General features: G+C 47.2%; 8 protein-coding genes across 8 annotated transcripts; 5 read left to right on the top strand and 3 right to left on the bottom strand.

The window, feature by feature from the left end:
* Positions 1–7: 7 nt before the first annotated feature.
* N7466_008188 (putative autophagy protein (Atg22)) lies at positions 8–1,881 on the top strand (the record flags this gene model as incomplete). Its single annotated transcript, XM_057167577.1, has 6 exons — positions 8–162; positions 221–255; positions 312–1,067; positions 1,123–1,247; positions 1,304–1,465; positions 1,525–1,881. The coding sequence occupies 6 exons, from the start codon at positions 8–10 to the stop codon at positions 1,879–1,881; spliced, it is 1,590 nt and encodes a 529-aa protein (XP_057018208.1).
* Positions 1,882–2,259: 378 nt separating this feature from the next.
* Positions 2,260–3,021, bottom strand: N7466_008187 (GNAT family N-acetyltransferase; the record flags this gene model as incomplete). Its single annotated transcript, XM_057167576.1, has 2 exons — positions 2,260–2,525; positions 2,592–3,021. The coding sequence occupies 2 exons, from the start codon at positions 3,019–3,021 to the stop codon at positions 2,260–2,262; spliced, it is 696 nt and encodes a 231-aa protein (XP_057018207.1).
* Positions 3,022–3,655: 634 nt separating this feature from the next.
* On the top strand, positions 3,656–5,254 carry N7466_008186 (uncharacterized protein; the record flags this gene model as incomplete). The annotated part of the gene is made up of 1 exon (XM_057167575.1): positions 3,656–5,254. One exon carries the CDS (start codon positions 3,656–3,658, stop codon positions 5,252–5,254), a length of 1,599 nt encoding a protein of 532 aa, XP_057018206.1.
* A 2,600-nt stretch (positions 5,255–7,854) lies between these two features.
* Positions 7,855–8,667, top strand: N7466_008185 (uncharacterized protein; the record flags this gene model as incomplete). The annotated part of the gene is made up of 1 exon (XM_057167574.1): positions 7,855–8,667. The coding sequence occupies one exon, from the start codon at positions 7,855–7,857 to the stop codon at positions 8,665–8,667; it is 813 nt and encodes a 270-aa protein (XP_057018205.1).
* A 150-nt stretch (positions 8,668–8,817) lies between these two features.
* Positions 8,818–10,836, bottom strand: N7466_008184 (uncharacterized protein; the record flags this gene model as incomplete). The annotated part of the gene is made up of 1 exon (XM_057167573.1): positions 8,818–10,836. The coding sequence occupies one exon, from the start codon at positions 10,834–10,836 to the stop codon at positions 8,818–8,820; it is 2,019 nt and encodes a 672-aa protein (XP_057018204.1).
* Positions 10,837–11,144: 308 nt separating this feature from the next.
* N7466_008183 (major facilitator superfamily domain-containing protein) lies at positions 11,145–12,590 on the top strand (the record flags this gene model as incomplete). The annotated part of the gene is made up of 1 exon (XM_057167572.1): positions 11,145–12,590. One exon carries the CDS (start codon positions 11,145–11,147, stop codon positions 12,588–12,590), a length of 1,446 nt encoding a protein of 481 aa, XP_057018203.1.
* Positions 12,591–13,792: 1,202 nt separating this feature from the next.
* N7466_008182 (sugar porter family MFS transporter) lies at positions 13,793–15,589 on the top strand (the record flags this gene model as incomplete). The annotated part of the gene is made up of 4 exons (XM_057167571.1): positions 13,793–13,895; positions 13,950–14,774; positions 14,840–15,059; positions 15,121–15,589. The coding sequence occupies 4 exons, from the start codon at positions 13,793–13,795 to the stop codon at positions 15,587–15,589; spliced, it is 1,617 nt and encodes a 538-aa protein (XP_057018202.1).
* A 423-nt stretch (positions 15,590–16,012) lies between these two features.
* On the bottom strand, positions 16,013–17,174 carry N7466_008181 (KRR1 small subunit processome component; the record flags this gene model as incomplete). The annotated part of the gene is made up of 2 exons (XM_057167570.1): positions 16,013–17,047; positions 17,115–17,174. The coding sequence occupies 2 exons, from the start codon at positions 17,172–17,174 to the stop codon at positions 16,013–16,015; spliced, it is 1,095 nt and encodes a 364-aa protein (XP_057018201.1).
* Between the last annotated feature and the right edge of the window lie 884 nt (positions 17,175–18,058).

Here is an 18,058-nt window from a genome sequence, read left to right as displayed (position 1 = left end):
AGGAGCTATGGATCAACTCAAGGACAACACGTTCGCGATCGTTGAGGAGGACCCACAGGCCACACCCCAGATCGAACAGCTAATCGACGCGGAGAATGTGGCCCCAGATCAATTCGATGAGAAATATCGCACCACACGATCGGAGATTTGGGCTTATTACTCGTGCGTTGTGTGCAGGTGTCCAAGGACTGAAAGAAAACTAAACGCTCCGGTTTTCTAGCTACTATATCGGCAACAATGGACTTTCTCTGTTCAGTAAGCTGACATCTCAAAGTTAATCTTGGGAAAATAGCTGATCATATGTCTCCTAGACTTTGCGCCTACCGCTTTCCAGAACTTGATGTACCAAGCAGCTCCACCGAGTGGCATGCTCGACTTTGCCGGCCGATCACGAACAATCAACAGTATCGTTTTGCTGTGCAACGGCATCTCCTTCGCAATTCAAATCGTCGTGTTCCTTGCGATCGGCAGCTTTGCGGATTTCGGTTATTGGCGACCCAACATATTGATCGCGCTATCGGTGATCGCCTGGGCAATCGGCTTTGCATGGCTGGGGGCTCATACCTGGGACAAATGGCACGTCGGTGTTGGGCTTTACATTGTCGGTCTCATCGCTTACCAAACGACATTGACCTTCTGGACCGCCGCATTTCCAGGACTTGCCCGGAATACGATCGAAATGAAGGAGAAGGCCGACGAGTATGCCTCTGGGAAGATTACGCGTGAAGAATACAACTACGCCGATACCATGATGCGAAGCCGTCTGTCCAATGTTGCCTTCTATATCCAGTCTGTGGCAGAGATCTTTATCCTGGCTATCATTGTTGGTATTATGTTTGGGTTAGATGTCAACGCTAGCGATGCCAACAATAACTGGGGTTTGAGTGTCCTCATTGCTTTTGCCTCGGGCGTGTGGCTCCTGGTATCCTTGCCGTGGTTCTACCTTGAGAAGCGCCGCCCGGGTCAAGATCCCGGTAACCGATCTATATTAGTTGCAGGACTGTGGCAGCTTTGGCATGCAATGAAGCAGATCTGGCACTTGAAGCAAAGCCTGCTCTATCTGATTGGTGAGGAAATGAACATGCTCTACGGCCTTTTATCAGCGGCTAACTCGAATTCTAGGGTATTTCTTATTGGGAGACTCCTTGAATACCACAGTCACCGTGATTGGGACTTTGCAAAATGAGATTGTTGCCTACAATACTTTGCAATTGACATACCTTCTAATTGTGGGAATTGCAGCCCAAGTAAGCCTATCCAGGACATGTATGCTCTGCGAGACATGAAAGCTAATGTCATATAGGCGGTTGGTATTTATTCATTCTGGTTCATTCAACAGCGCTATCAGCTGGGAACCAAAACCATGTTCAACGTTGTTGCATTTTCCATCATTCTACTAGATGGCTGGGGAATGATCGGAATCTGGACCGATGGCTTTGGATTCCACAACGTATGGGAAGTTTGGGTATGTTATTTGATAACTTTGATGTGGAAAAATAAAATTCAACTGACATGTCCATGCAGGTATATCAAGCTTTTTACGGTCTCTTCGTGTGCCCCTGGTATAGCTACTCGCAAATTATGATATCTGAAGTGACACCCCGTGGCCATGAATTCCTGTTTTTCAGCCTTTTCAGTATCATTGGCAAGACTTCATCGTTTATCGGCCCAATCGTCTCAAGCGCTATTATCGATGCGAGCCCGACTTCCAACACGTCCACTCCATTTTACTTCCTTTTCGCTTTGAGCTTCGTTAGCTTCCTTCTCTTGGTATTTTGTGTGGATCTGAAAAAGAGCCAGGTGGAGCAGGAGCAGTTTTTGTTGGACAAGGTCCAGCGCTTGAAGAATACTAAGTCTCAAAGCTCAGGCGAGAGTGTCTAATGGTTTATATGATGGAAAGATTTGATAGAAGTTATTGATATGTTATATGTATAATGGCGAACACGAATACATTGAATTTTATATTTATGCTTATCATTTTTCTAGTAATAATTATCAGTTTAGAAACTTAATGCCGCGCAGATGTGATTAAAAAAAGAGGCCAAATCAACATTTGAAACTCCAAATATCAATACTACTGTTTGAGAATACGCACCCAAGAGTGAGGTGTGGCATTGTTGAGTGGCTGGAAAGAAAGCCACCGCCAATTCGGTAGGGGAGAGTGGAATCCCGGGAGACTGCAAATCTCAAGTGCTAAATAACCCAAGCGATCCATACATAAACAAAGAGATACATTTCAAAAAGGCTTATGTATGGATGTCAAACTCCTGTTTCCGTCACACATGCAGGCTCTCTGACCATCAAGGCGAACTTCTGACTTCCCTCTCCACCACGGTCCGTGTAATCCAGCTGTATTTCCTCGACGACCTTCCACCCGTACTTCAAATACACCGGCACTCCTTCCACCGTAGCTTCCAGAAATATACGAGCGTTACTGGCGTCTGCTTTCTCGATACCCCATCTAAGAAACGCACTTCCTATTCCAATCCCTTGGTATTCTGGTAAGACGCATAGTAGTTCAAGGACTAGCAGTGTTTAAGCAGTCAATATCGTACAATCATCATGTAGAGTGGCAAAATGGGTTGACGAACCAATATCAGTTTCCTTGAGATGTGTGTTCCTACTACTCTTTATCATTTCCTCGTAGAGTGTGTAGGTACCCTTGTTCAAATTTGGGGCATACGCCCACTTATTCTGCATTTGCCATTGCGCATCGTTGCTCAAACTTGTGTCCACGGCTCTTTCGAGCTCGTAAATAGCTGGTATCTTCCAGCGGCTGTATGCAATAATATCACCGGACTCGGAGTTGACACCCGCTAGAATATGGCAGTCGGATCTAGCAAAATACTCAATGGAAGAGACAGTTTTGAATGTGTGAACTGCCGATGGATCACATCCCTTATATGTGCTACGCATATAATTGGATGCGTGAAAACAGCGAATTTCAACGCTCACGAGTGCACTCAGGTCAGTTGCCTTGGCGTACCTTATTTCAAAAGGCATAGATAAAACTCGCGCCATTTTCGATTGCAACTGCCGCGAGTATGAAGGTTTAATTCCTGCAATAATTTGAAATTTGAAAGTGGTACATTGAATGAGTCATTCATCAATTATATGGCACATTAAGGGATGTATGATGACGATGACTGATGGAGCGGTGAAACTTCAATAGAACAGCCTTGGATTTTTTTTCTCCCTCGGAATCGAGTAGTAAGAGTCTTTGAGGTATCACCAACGGTTTATCCCACCAGCCCAGCCAATCAGAAGGCCTTAGCCAAGGCGTAGGTGCAGTTATCATATAGGTCAGACGGAGAAATCAGGCTCACCCCTACTGAAAGTTCACCGTAAGTTACCCCTTATAACATCTCTGGGCCAGAGATTAGCTCACTACACGGTGACGCCCCCTGGAAAAGTTCACTTACTAACCCTTAATAAATAAAGGTCACATGATTTTTCCATGTACTATTGTTGGTAGCAGCAGTTTATACCTGATATTTCAGGCCTGAATCTTACTCTCGGCGCCGAGAGATCAATCCATTCGGCGCCGAGGAATCATCCCCGATCCTTATATTATGGTTGACTTGCTCGTATTTACCAGAATATTTTATTTTACTCATTCAACATTACACATTCAGTAATCAAGTGTTTTACTCTGATGCCTCATAATACTCCTGAACATGTTATCGTGGTTGGCGCCAGCCTAGTCGGGCTTTCCGCAGCCCTATGCTTGGCCTCGCATCATGTTCCAACCATCGTTCTCGAGAAGCACGCCAGCATCTCCAAACATCCGCGTGCAATTGGATTCACTCCCCGAACCATGGAGATATATCACAAGCTTGGCATTGAAAACAATGATCCAGCACCAGATGATTTTGTCCTCGAGCGAGCCCATGTTGAGAGCGTGGCCGGGAAATGGCACGACAGCTCATCCTGGTCTGATACAGAAAGAAAACTGAAGAGCGAAGGCCATCCGGCTGAAAGTTCCGCACCAAAAAAGGAGTACTCAGCTGCTCGCGGATATGCAAAAGCCCAAGACAAACTGGAGTCCATTCTTGAAGCTCGGGCTCTTGAGCTTGGCGCAGATATTCGCCGTCAGCATAAACTCTTGAACGTGGAGCAAGACCACACTGGAGTAATTGCTACCGTTGAAGATGCAAAGGGAGAAACACGCAAGATCCGAGGATCATACCTCATCGCTGCAGACGGCAACCGCAGTACCGTGCGCGAACTCCTTCAAATCCCACGCCAAGGCCGCGGGTTCATGCAGACAATCCAAAGTGTACTTTTTCAAGCAGATCTGCAAGAATGGACAAAAGAAATTGTCCAATTCGATATTGAACAACCAGACTTGAAAGCCTTTCTTGCCTCTTACAGCGACGGCCGTTGGGCCCTGATGTTCAAAGACCAAATCAAGCGCGACGACGAAGCTCTCCGTGCTGCAATCTACCAAGCCATTGGGCAAAACGAATTTCCCTTGGAAATAATCACAACAGCCAGTTGGGATCTCACAGCTCTAGTCGCCGACAAATTCCAGTCTGGGCGAGTTTTTCTAGCCGGTGACGCTGCACACACGCTCCCGCCTAATCGGGGCGGCTATGGTGCGAACACTGGCATCCACGACGTGCATAACCTTGCGTGGAAGCTAGCCGCTGTCATCTCGGGAAAGTCATCCCCTGAGTTGTTGAAGACATATGACTCAGAGCGGAGACCCGTTGCTCTACTACGGCACGATCAGATCTTTGTTCGTGCGGACTATAAGGTGCATCTAGATGCTGCTGTGCCAGCAGGAGAAAAGATCGATGACGATGCGATGGAATTTGGACAGATATATCTTTCAAATGGTATAATCGGCGCAGATCATAGTTTGCCAAGGGCCATGAAGCCTGACGACTGGAAGGGGCAGCCAGGCACTCATTTGCCTCATTTTTGGGTCAAACGTGACGGTGAAAGAGTCCCTATTCTTGACATTGTTGATTCGGACTGGGTTTTGATTTCGGCTTCGCCGGGGTGGGATTTTGTTGCATCTGGGATCAATAAGACATCGTCTATTGAAATCAGATGTGTTCAAGTGGGACTTGATGTTCTGCTTGATGAGAAGGTCGATCTTCGGGGATTGCTTGGCATTTCCGAAAATGGGGCAGTGCTCGTTAGACCTGATGGATATATTGCTTGGAGGTCAACTGAGCTGCAGGTTGATTCTGGCAAATTGTTGTCATCTGCCGTGTCCCAGGTTATGTTCCGACCTCGAAGTTAGGCAGTATTTGAAGATCCCGATAAGACTGGTCAACAACCAAATGCCATCGATTCTCAAAAACTTCACTTTGCATAAACTTGCTCATATTTCCAAAGGTAAATTGTCAAGAAATGTAGGATATCCCATGCCCGACATAATAGAGATCTCAGACTCCCAGTCTAACAGATGACTTGGAAAGCTGTAACCAGATTCTGAAAACGCATCAACACTCACCGAAATTGAATTCAAAGACCCTGATTGAACTGTTTTATATTGACGAGCATTTTCGGATGGGGTGTCTTCCAAGGCCTTTCGACCCTCGGCTTGCTTCCGAGCCATTGGGTATGTACCCAACGGGTTCAGTATATATTCAAGAGGCAGTTGACTAGGATATCTTGCATTTTCATTGGTCATTAAACCCTCAATTGATGACCTTCGACCATGTCTTGTAGGATCTGGAGAGAAGACCTCTCTGAAACGTTTTAGAGCTTGTGTGGCAGACTCGCGGTACATGTCCGCTTTGATGTAGCGTTGTAGATACTGCAACATTGTAACATTGCTCTGCAGCGTTTTTTCATATTCGTCATACCCCACTTCTGGGAGCAATGGACCATGCCCACTCCACGATGACAGGGTTGTCACGATAACACTACTGCAAACTTGTATATGCATGGCATATGGCGTATCAACAATGCTGGTCTTTTGACAAGTCCATACATCTTTTAGAAGGGAAGCAATATACACCGCTTTCCTGGCACACATGCGATGACACCGTTGTATGAATTCTGCGGGGGCGTTATCACGGATCCATTGGGTGGCTGTATTTGGAAAGACCAAATGCGAGACTCCAACACGATACAGATCATGGAAGTTTTGAGATATCAAGATATGCAACCCAAAAAACAAGCTGAGGCGACCTGACGCCTTGAACAAATACATGTTCTCGGTTGACATTTTCAGGCATTCCGGGATGGAAGCTTCCATTTCTTCGAGCTCTTGATCGAGCTTTGAAAATTGGGAAGGCTGGCCAGTTTCCCATGGAACTTCATTCTCCAAATGCTTCACAAATTTAAGAAGCCGAGATCGAATGGCCATAGCACGGATGTAAAACGATCGCATGTCGAGATAGATTGAAGAATCAGCTCCAAGCGTCGGCTTGATGAAAGGAAGTAGATTTCCCCCAAGTGTTTCTGTAATGCAAGGCGTGGCTCTCACAAAAAGGTCTTCCAAGCACGGCAACTGGACATGGATATCCTCAGGTACAATCAGTCGCAGTTGGTCAATTCCACATTCAATTAAGGCGTCAAGAAGATAACAAGCCCAGACAAGCCTTCTTCTAGTCTCTTTGGAGGCACATGACGCAGTCGATTTGCGACACAGGACATCAGAATCAGTCTCGATGTTTAGTTGCAGGACTTGCAAATGTCGGGCAATTTGTCCAGATATCATGAATCCCTTGGCGTAGTCACCGATTCGTAGATAGTGTTCGTGTAGTAAAACTTCCGTCATGAGGTATTCAACGCCTGGTTGGCCAAAATTTGAAAATAAATGTTGTCTTGCAGTCTCTGCCCAGCCTTGCCCAGCCTCAAAGAAATTTGTGTCATTCAAATAATCCTCTTTTTCTAAGCCGAGCACTTCTGCGCAGTAGAATGGTGCAGCTAGGGCACACATCGCATATACCAGACCCGATTGCTCTGAATATATACCATCGGAGTTCTTCAAACGTTCCATGAAAGTTGGAATATGTATGAAACCCATGCATCGAACTGTATGAATTTGAAGAAAATATATGTCAATAAGCTTTCGAAGCTGGCCTATAGGTGGCAGAGCTTTGGCCGATAGCCAGGTAGGAATGTTTTGACATGGGCATGTTGGCCTCGGCAATGGCTCTTCGGGAAAGATTTGGCCCGCATCATCGTAAGAGCACTCAAGACCTTTTCTTGCACATTGCTCACATGTAGTATCACCAGAACACTTTGATTTCGATTTTTTGCAGTAAATACAGGAGCGTAATACTCGTCGACGTTTCAGGCCGGCTTGTGTGGTCGCATCCCCTAAAGTTGTGTGATTGGAGCCAAGTGTGGGCCCTGGGCCATACACACATTCTTCGCCAAACCGACGGCATCTATTGCACCCTTCCAGAGCGCGGTCGCATTTGACCTAGTCCAAGTTGGCAAAAAGTCATGGCAACAAAGTGGAGTTCTTACTTTGCGTTTCCTGCAAACGTGACAGCTTACGGCTGCCAGCTCAGCCCTCTGAGCAAAGACCTGCGAAGCCATGAATAAACTTTGAGAAGACTGTAAGCGATGTGGATTCTCAAGCGAGATGCGCGAAATTAAAGAAAACGGATGTCGCTGGTTCTTGGTGTAGAAGGAGGCGCGTGACGCCAGAGAGGAGATGGATGATGTTATCGACGCCAACGCTAAACTGCGGGAGACCGAGATCCGGCTATCGGAGAGCCCTCGTCTGTTGAACCCATACGAGAGAACCAAGTGCAATGATCTTTAAATGAAGAATAGAACGATCGAGAGCTGTCTGTTAATTCAAACACCTGCAAATCTCAATTTTTGTTATACATTGCAATTTCCTCCTATTCTCTTCCTCTCAGTGATATCGAAACTATGTCAAAAATTACTCAACTCCTCGCCATATCTACAGTGATCGGCTCGAGCATTGCTTCGACTTTCCGTGTATTCGATAATACAGCATATACCAATACTTCAATTGGATATGGCAGTACGAACATTAATTGGATTCCCGCCTACGTCTGCAATCCCTTGACAACCGGAGGTGTTCTTCCATCAGCCGATGTGTGGAAGAGCGTCGTTCAAGAGTGGAACGTCTATCCATCCTACCCCCTTGTTCTGGACTGTGAAGATCTTTACTTTACCTCTGCATCTACCGCAGCCCTATACCTTGAAATTATGTCTACTTTGCAAACCTGGGCCGCGGACGTGATTCCCGAGGGTCAGATCATTGGCTGGTATGGTCTGTCGGGGAACACGATATCTTCCTTGTACGACAATTATCGCAGCTTGATTGCCAACTACAGCAACCATGCATTCTTTCCTTCCGCATACACCTATAGCGATAGTCTCTCTACGTGGAGTAGCTCGCTCAGCTCTGTCATTGAAGTAATCAATACCATCAACGACTCTTTGCCGATCTGGCCATATACTTGGCCTCAGTATCACGGCAACTACTCGTTCATCCCGGAAGATCTCTGGCAAAGTGAGCTGGAAAGCCTCGCAGAAAACGCAAATTTGGATGGATTTGTGATTTGGGGTGGAAAGAACCACGCAGTATGTGACGATGCTTGCCAGGCAATTGCTGGTGATGAACCATGGCTTAATGTCACCCGAACTTTCCTGGCGAATCTTTATGGAGTCTTTGGCAGTGAGGCTCAGAAAACGGGGGCCCAATTATTTAACTGAGTAATTGGCTTTTCACGGAGATAATTCATTGAAATGTTAGGTTCAAAGTCATAATTTGCAATCCACCTTTTCACTAGTAGATACATATATCGGTGAATCCGAATATTTAAACCTGTCCAGAAGCAACTTTGAAACATTGAATTGATTTATTTACATTTTTGGTATTTTTTCCTGCCTAGCCAGAAACTGCGCTGCGCAAGAAGAAGCATTGTCAATAACAACAATCTTTTTGAATGGGGCAACCTTTTGGTATAAAAGCTCATCCAAGACCAGACATTTGAAGTCAGGTATATTCATCAAAGCCCCAGATAGAACAAGAGAACTAAGATTGGGACTGCAAAATTGTTCCTTGACTAGCGGCAGGATGAGCTGAACCACCGATCTGGCTGCGGACTTGAGAATATCCAGGGCTTGTTGATCGGGATTATTTTGTCGAAATCCCAACTTCGTAACCACCTTTGCCAAATTCCCAATACGGTGCTTTGGCTGTATAGTGGAGTAAAGTATGTGTAAAAGGACATCGTTTTTGTCATGGCCGACGGCTGCTAGGATTTCCGTTTCCAATTCCGTGAGACAAGGTGAACCAGATCCCTGACTTAGTTCAATGCTACTTAGCAGCGATTGCAGAGCTTTTTTGCCAATGTCGAAGGCACTGCCTTGATCACCCACAAGAGGGCCCCAGCCCCCAGTCCTTCCAATCTGAACGACTTCACCCGTTGGGTCCCTTTTGAATGCTGTTGCAACTGTACCCGTACCCGCAATCAAAGAGATACCTGATTCAACAGACTCGTCGATGCCTATGCAGGAGCCAAGGAGTGCACTGTCGCTGGTCAGACGAAATTTTCCCGTTTCTCTCGAAACTCCAAATAAATTTTCAAGGCATTGGATTAGAGTTTCCTGTCGATTGGCATGTTGTATTCCAGCTATACCTGCCCACACTGCGGCAAATCTGGGCATATCGGTGAAAGATTGACGATATCGTCGCGGGATGCGAGAAATTGCTTCCATCGTGGCAGTTTTTACCTGTTTCATTAGATCCTCAAGTGGAACACTATGAAAATTGCAAGCGCCTGAATGCGCTTGTGCCACGATCAGGGTCCTTGTAGCAATCGAGACAGCACACTTGGTCCCTCCGCCATCGATTGAGATAAAGAATTCATCGCCCGTAGTGATAAACTTCTGATCAACATCAATACCACAGATTGGCTTATAGAACTTATCAAGAAACACTTGAAAGTCCCCACCAGCTAGCTCGAGAAGTTGCCTGGCTTGGTTTGGCTCGAGGCCAGACACGGCAACAGCACATGCTATTTTGACATTCCCTGCACACAAATCAATCAATGAATTCAAAGAATAATCTCTTTGGACAAGATTGTTATTAGGGAGGGTATGGCCTTTCTCAATCAAAATTTTGCACACTTGACGTATGATTCGGCGACCGCGAGCTTGAAGTTTGTGGTTTTTCGCACGAACATCAATCATCAAGCCCATATAGGTTTTACCCATCTTGACCATCGAGCAAGTACTGATCATGTTCAAGACCTGTTTTGCTGCGCTGCCGGCCTTGAGTCTGGTACTACCCGTTATGAATTCAGGGCCGACCAAAATAGCAATAGTGTGGTCAACACCCAACATCTCAAGAAGTGAAGGAGAGGTGTTTGTGATGACGGCCGTCAAAGCACCAAATTTTAGAGCGGTTTTCAGGGCTCCAATGACGAAAGGTGTGCGTCCAGATGCTGATATTCCGACGATAGTGTCCTGGGCCATGATATTTAGAGATTCAAGTTGGGTTGAGCCATCTTCTTCACAGTCCTCGGCACTTTCTTTGGCGCTGAGGATAGCCTGGTCTCCCCCGGCGACGAGAGTGATAAATTGGTCTGTATCGGTCGAAAATGTGACAGGCAATTCACTGCAATCCATAAACCCCACTCGGCCACTATTGCCAGCGCCAACGTAAACAAGTCTTCCACCCATGCGGAGACGCGGTACGAGATCCTCAATGAATGATGCAATAGACGGTAAACAGCACGCAATTGCGGGAGAAACTTTCGATTCTTCTCGGTTGAATGCCTCGCAGAGGCCAAGAGTGTTCAGCGTGTCAATAGCTAGGGCATTGGGGGCTTCTGTTTGGAGGCTTCCCAGAGCATCCGGATCGAGAAATGGCGTCATGGTACTAGTGGTAAGTGGCTGTCAAAGATTCATCGTGATTGTGCGAAATTTGTTCCATAAGATGCGTTTATGAATGTTGGTAGGTTTTAGGGCGTGATTGGACTTCGGAACTCGGTGTTGCGGATCTCGCTGCAGCGACATCCCTTCCTTCCCGTCTGGAGCGGAGGCCACACGACCCACGGATTCACGACCTGGCAACTGAGGCCAGGGTACACTTAAATGTGGATATTTATACAGAATGAATCGCCCTAGCTGAGCCTACTGCTCTCAAGTGCGGATAACAGTCAACAACACTATTTGACCTCCTTATGGCTACAAGCAAATCACCACAGGAAGACGTTTCTTCCCCCGTGGATCTCGACAATGTCGCTCTACCTGTGCCACGGAAAGAAAATATCCTCTTCAAATTACGCCATGATCCTTGGTTTCAAATTGTGCTCGTTTCTTTCATTTCCTTCTGCAACCCAGGAATGTACAATGCGTTGGCGGGAATGGGAGGCTCAGGCCAAGTCAACAGCACAGTCTCAGCAAACGCCACAGTCGCGACGCACGCGTGCACAGCTGGTGCCGCGCTTTTCGTGGTCGGTGCTTTCTACAAGTACACGGGACCTCGTCTACTGCTTCTCCTCGGCGGCTGGACCTATGCCTTGTACGCTGGCGCACTACTCAGCTCAGACCGAACCACGAATGGCGGTCCATTTGTGATTGCCTCCGGAGCACTGCTAGGTCTGGGTGCGGCTTTCTTCTGGGTAGCCCAAGGGACTATTATGGTCACTTACAGCACGGACCAGACAAGAGGCAGAGCCATCGGTCTTTTTTGGGTCATTTTCAATCTGGGCGGGACCATCGGTTCGCTGGCCAGCTTTGGACTTAACTACCATTCCAAATCTGGCACCGTCACAGATTCGACATACATCGCATTCATTGTCATTATGCTTTTTGGCTGGGCGTGCTCCATGTTTGTGTGCTCAACCGAAACACTGTCTGACAGATATAGCGGTGCTCGTATTGCCCGCGAGTCAAAGGCTCTGAGCTGGCAGAGTCTGAAAGCTACAGCGATGCAGACCCTGCGGATTATTCTCAACTGGAAACATATATGTCTTTACCCCATGTTCTTCAACGCCAATATTTTCTACTCCTATCAACAAAACGATGTTAATGGCATGACCTTCAACTTGCGCACCCGCTCGCTCAACAGCGCCCTTTATTGGATTGCCCAGATGTTTGGAGGTCTTCTAATGGGGGTGTTGCTAGATCTTCCCAGATTAAACCGCCGAACACGAGCTCAAATTGGTTGGGGAGTTTTGTTTATATCCGGTATGGCCATCTGGGGTGGCGGATACAAATTCCAGATTTGGGATGACCAACGTCTTCGGCTGGGTTTGAAACAAGACATCGACTACAAGGACGGCAGCAAATTCCTAGGTCCTATGTTTCTCTACTTCTTCTACGGCGCATACGATGCATTTTGGCAAGGCTTCTGCTACTGGATTATGGGAGCCCAATCACACGACCCAGTCGTCACCGCGGTTATTGTGGGTTCATACTCGGCACTTAAGCCAGCCGGAGGCGCAATGGCCTGGAGAATTAATGCTGAAGGGATTAGTCCCATGATTCAGTTTGCTATGAATTGGGGGCTGACTATCGGCAGTTTGCTGGTAGCCATTCCGACGGTCATGACAATTCAGAAGACCAACTATGCATCTGATGAGATAACCCATGATATGAAAGAACCCGAGGAGACTGATGTATAAAGAAAATCTTCAGAATCACTGATGATCTATTTTGATGCTGTAAAAAATGGGAAGTTGGGCTGCTCCCTAGGTGTTGGTGCTATTAGTGTACTACCTAGTAGTGTTTAGTAGTAATGCTCAAATAGTGGCATGTTAGACTCTATCAAATATCCACATGCAATCTACTAGTAAGACCGCATGTGATTATCTGACATACGACCTAGTACACTCACCTCCAAGTCACTCCTTTCAACGGTAAGACCTTGTCCTCAAGGTCCTCTGGAAATTTCTAGCGTCTTATAGGCTGTTACCTTCCCCATGCAACTTTAACAGTTACGTGCATATTAATCATCCCTGTTAGTCAGGTGTCTTGTACACCAGCAAGTTTCATGCACGCTGTATGCTGGTACGACGTGTTTTCTTCAGCCAGATGGCTGTTTCTGCGGGTGGCCGTGGTAATACTCGAAAATGGCGGCCGGTCTTCAAGTGGTCTCAATTTTTAATCCCATGCCATGGTTCTACATGGCAGAGCAGTCTAGCTAGAATTTCAGGAATTAGTATGGTCTTTGGTCAATGAAGTTCTTGCTCGGGTTCCACCAACAAATCTTCCCAGTCTTCCATGATAGATTCTGTCGTACAATAATTTTACACTATGATAGGGTTGGTAAGGAGTTGGCCTCTTTCCAAATCATAAATGCTATAACTGGTAAGCAGCTTATCTGGGCTACAACGTTCTAGTATTCACTTCCAGGGGCGAGCATCTAAAGCTCATTGAACATAACTCTTTCCTATACTCAAGTGCTCAAGTTGATCTCAGATTTCAGAACTCTGTTGATTCTTGCCGGACCCATTTCTTGTAACTCCAATGCTATTTGTCTTGTTGATGATAAGAAGTAATATAGTACATTAGCCTCGTCTGACGATATTCATTTTGACGTGGTAGTTTCGGAATCATGTGTGTCACCGTTGCCTTGCTAGTAATGTTATTGTATCGCTGACTGACGGTAGCACCTTCCTGGGGGGGTTCTTTCCTTTCCTTTCCTATCAAACTTGCAAGCGCGTTTTCTTTTCCCTTCTCTCTCTCCCAATCAACCTTTTCTCTTACTTTATTTTCCCATCACCCGCCAACCTTTCAGCTCATCCTCAGTGTTCTTCTTTCTCTTCCTCAAAAACAGTCTCTCTCTAACTGTCAAGTCTTCTCTTATTACCTGGCATTCGAAAACATGGCGACCACAAGTGCCATTGTGGGAACGGCTAACCTCGATCTCATCGAGGCTCCCGTTACTCTGCGTGCCTATCTGATTTGTGGATTTGCCAGCTTTGGAGGTGAGACAATCTCACAGCACATGACAGTATCTCCATTCTAATAATTTGATACAGGTATTCTCTACGGTTATGATTCCGGCTACATCTCCGGTGTCCTCGGTATGGATTTTGTGAAGAAACACTTCGGAAGCCCCCGTATTCCCACCAAGGAAGATCCATCTGAGTGGATCATTCCCAGCTCCCGAAAGTCCCTCATTACCTCCATTCTCTCAGCTGGTACCTTTTTTGGGGCTCTGATTGGAGGTTCGGCCGCTGAGCATTTCGGTCGTCGTCTCACTATTATGATGTCTTGCCTGCTCTTCTCCATCGGAGTAGCTGTTCAGGTTGGATCTTCCAACGTCGCTGGTCTTGTTGCGGGCCGTCTGGTTGCTGGTCTCGGTGTTGGAGGTGTTTCCGCTATTGTGGTTCTCTACGTCTCTGAAATTGCTCCTCGCAAAGTCCGTGGTCTACTCGTGGCCTCTTATCAATGGGCCATCACCATTGGTCTGCTCGTCGCTTCTGGCGTTGGACAGGGTTGTAAGAACATCAACAATCGCTCTTCTTATCGCATTCCTATTGGAATACAGTTTATTTGGGCTGCCATTCTGGCAGCTGGGATGTTCCTCCTCCCCGAATCCCCTCGATACTACGTGAAACGTGGACGCATAGAGGATGCCTTGCGCTCGCTTGAGCGTGTCCGTGGGCAGCCTCGAAGCAACCCCGCCATTCAAGCCGAACTTGCTGAGATCAAGGCGAACTTTGAATACGAAAGCCAAATCACCAGCACAACCTGGCTTGACTGCTTTAAGGGTGGTTGCTCTTCCCGTGGTAATCTTCGCCGAGTCATCATCGGCACCGGTGTACAGATGTTTCAGCAATGGACCGGGATTAACTTCATCTGTAAGTGATTCAAATACTTCCAATGGAAAACAGCGTATATTTTACTTGCATGCTAACCCCCATAGTCTATTATGGAACCACATTCTTCCAGGAAGTCGGTCTTAAGAATCCATTCCTTATATCCACCATTTTGAACGTCGTCAACGTTGTCGCAACTCCAGCATCTTTCGTGTTGGTGGAAAAGGTGGGCCGGCGGACGCTGCTTATCTATGGCGCCGCCATCATGATGATCTGCGAGTTTCTCGTTGCCATCGTCGGAGTTACCAAAGAAGGGACCCATGCTGCGTAGGTTGAATAATATTGTTTTTCTCCAACTTACAATGCTAACCAATCGCCTGCGATTTAGGGATGTCTGCCTCATCGTCTTCACATGTTTCTACGTCGCAGCTTTTGCCATAACCTGGGGCATAGGTGCTTGGGTAATTAGCGGCGAGATCTATCCGCTGCCTATCCGAGCTAAAGGAGTAGCTATGGCAACTGCCTCAAACTGGCTCTGGAACTGTGTTATTGCCGTCATCACTCCTTACATGGTTGATGAAAATGAAGCTAATCTGAAGGTCAAAGTCTTTTTCGTTTGGGGCAGTGCGCTTTTCCTTTGTCTGTTGTTCGCCATTTTCGTCGTTCCCGAGACCAAGGGTCTGAGCTTGGAGCAGGTTGACAAGATGCTTGAGGAGACTACTCCCATGACTAGTGCCAAGTGGAAGCCCCACGAGACCTTCGCGCATGAAATGGACATGGTCGACAAGGCCGAGCCTACCATCGGCCACCATGAGCACAAGGCCACTGTTGCGACGGAGCATGACGGTGCTATCTAGGCCATCTGCAGTTTCCACGGTCCTGTGCCCCTGTCACCTCCCGGCGTAATATTCCTTATAATTCTCGGCACCGGGAGAGTCATGCACTGTGAACTTGGTTCGATGGTGAGAGGAGTTCGGGGCATGTTGCCAATGGATTGGATCGGATTGGTTTTTTCAGGTTTAACTCATATTTCTTCGCTTTTACAACTTACCACTAGCACAAGTTTCACGTAGGAATTCAATTCACTTGTTCGATGTTGTTAATATAGTATACCTAGTCGTAAGGGTAGATCAAAATTTGGTATTGGTCATTTTACAGTACAAAGCTCCCCCATGAAGGATGCTGTCACAAGAAGAGAAAAAAGACAGAGATCAAAACGCCAGACCCATGCTCTGCCATAAAGCGCCAAAGTCCGAAAACACTGAACCCAGAAGACATTTTTATTCCTCGTCGGAGGAGACATGCTTGGACTTGCTCTTCTTCTTCTTCTTCTTCTCCTCCTTGTGATCGGCATCTTCTCCATCGACCTCGGCCTCGCGCTTCCGCTTTTCCTTCTTCTCCTTCTTCTCCTTCTTCTTCTTCTTCTCTGCGTCGAGATCGGCCGGCGCCGACTCTTCGGGGGCAATGAAATCCTTCTCGCGCTCGCGCATCTTTTCCTCGCGTTTCACGCGCTGCCGCTCGACCACCTCCTCCTTCTGCGCACGATCCTTCGCCTCCTTCGAAAGGAAGTATTCTCCAGACTCGATCTGGAGATCGACCTTGCTCTTCTCGGGTGCGGGCGGGAATGGCGTGTAAACCTTCTTGGTCTTGTCGGTAACATTGTGAGGAACACGACGCTTGGAAAGCGTGCGCTTCTTGAAGTTGGGCAGGAATCGGTCCCACGACTCGTTCGCCAGTGTCGGGTCCTTTGCCAGCTCGCGCTTGATCATCAACTCCTTGATGTGGTAAATCGGGTGGATGTTCGCCATGCAGTCGTCGATAATTCGTCGAATCTCCTTCAATCCCTTGAACGGCCCCATGCACGCCACTGTGTTACCTTGCACCAGAATGTAGGTGCTTGTCAACAGTTCGAGGGCTTTGATGGTAGAACCGTTGGGGCCGAGAATACGCTGTCGGCGCTTCACGAATCGCTCCTTGTTGCGCACTTGGTTGCGGATCTTGATGATGTCGCATGCCACGCCGTCTTCGAGGATCTTCATCGCCTGGGCGACCGGAACACTACGGGAGAGTAGCTTGATAAGGTCACGCGCCTTCAAAATAGCGGCCGGGTCGTAGGTCTTGCGGGTTGTTTTCACGGTCATGCTACCCTCTACCAAATCCAGAGTGCAAGCAATGCCCTGCTTCTCCAGTGCCCTAGTAATAACGGGCCATGCTTCCTTTAGGTATACTTCACGGTATTTGGGGAAGAGGGTCATGAAGGAGGACTCCTCCGCGAAATTTCCGGCGACATTGTGTTCGGCCTTGAATTCTTCGATCTAAATGAGATTCATTGTCAGCAAACCGACTTCTTTTGGGAGGAACAGGAAAATAGTGAGCACTCACAGTCCACTTATCGATGTCCTCCGTATCCCATGCCTTTTCTTTGTTGTAGGTGGAAGGCATGATGACTGATGTGTTGGAAAGTGAGGAACTTTGCAAGTTGATCAAAATGAAGCTCAAATTCCGCAACTTTTTTTTCTCCCCGCCTTTCCCTGATTGGGTGGCCGTGTGTGCCTGATAGTCAAGGTGTCCACTTTTTAGTTTACTCTAAACAAGTTGACAAGCTGCACATGCACGTCGGCCTCGTATAAATTCCATGTATCACACACCTCTTAAGCGACCGGCCCTTCAAAGTTCTTCAGTTTTCAAAGATATGTTTGGTTTTACATCCGGGTTTTTGGCCCCTCTACATGAAACCAATGTACCCTTTACGAGGTCAATGTTGTCTCCCCCAAATAGTCTGCCAACCAGCTACGGCAAGGACCAATGCGCTTGGATCCAGCAGCGATTAAAGACGTGGCACTGGCGTCAGGCTGCAGACTGCAATTGAAAGAGCGACAGCGTATCGGACCTGGGAGAACACTGGTTGAACTATCGTTACAAATACATGCGCGCAAACAGAAAAGATAGAACGCATGGGATTTGTGAGCTCTGATTGGAATGGACCAATCGCGCAAATAAAGCCCATATCATATGGTCAACATGTCTGTATACCTCTGCAGAGCTCTTGGATCTCATGAGGGTCGAGAGTCGAGACCGATCACAAACGAAAAAGATCGTCTCGGCTAGCCCGTGCCTAGCAACCCTAGGCGGGACAAGTGAAATGAACAGAAAGAAAAAGAGAAATAATTCCAGACATTACAAGAGTCGAATGCCTTCATCTTTGTCGATGTTAGAACAAAATTCCGGATTGTCTAAATGGATCCCGCGTTGTCTTCGCTAGGTCCTTCGAAGACATTCCGGAACGAATTCTAATAGGGCGCTCGATCCCGGCGCGTTGGGCCGGT

Source organism: Penicillium verhagenii (genome assembly GCF_028828195.1).
Source record: "Penicillium verhagenii strain IBT 33310 chromosome Unknown utg000008l_segment0_segment0, whole genome shotgun sequence".
NCBI lineage: Eukaryota > Fungi > Ascomycota > Eurotiomycetes > Eurotiales > Aspergillaceae > Penicillium > Penicillium verhagenii.
Note: the sequence above shows the minus strand (reverse complement) of the source record. Positions and strands in the feature narration are given on the sequence as shown.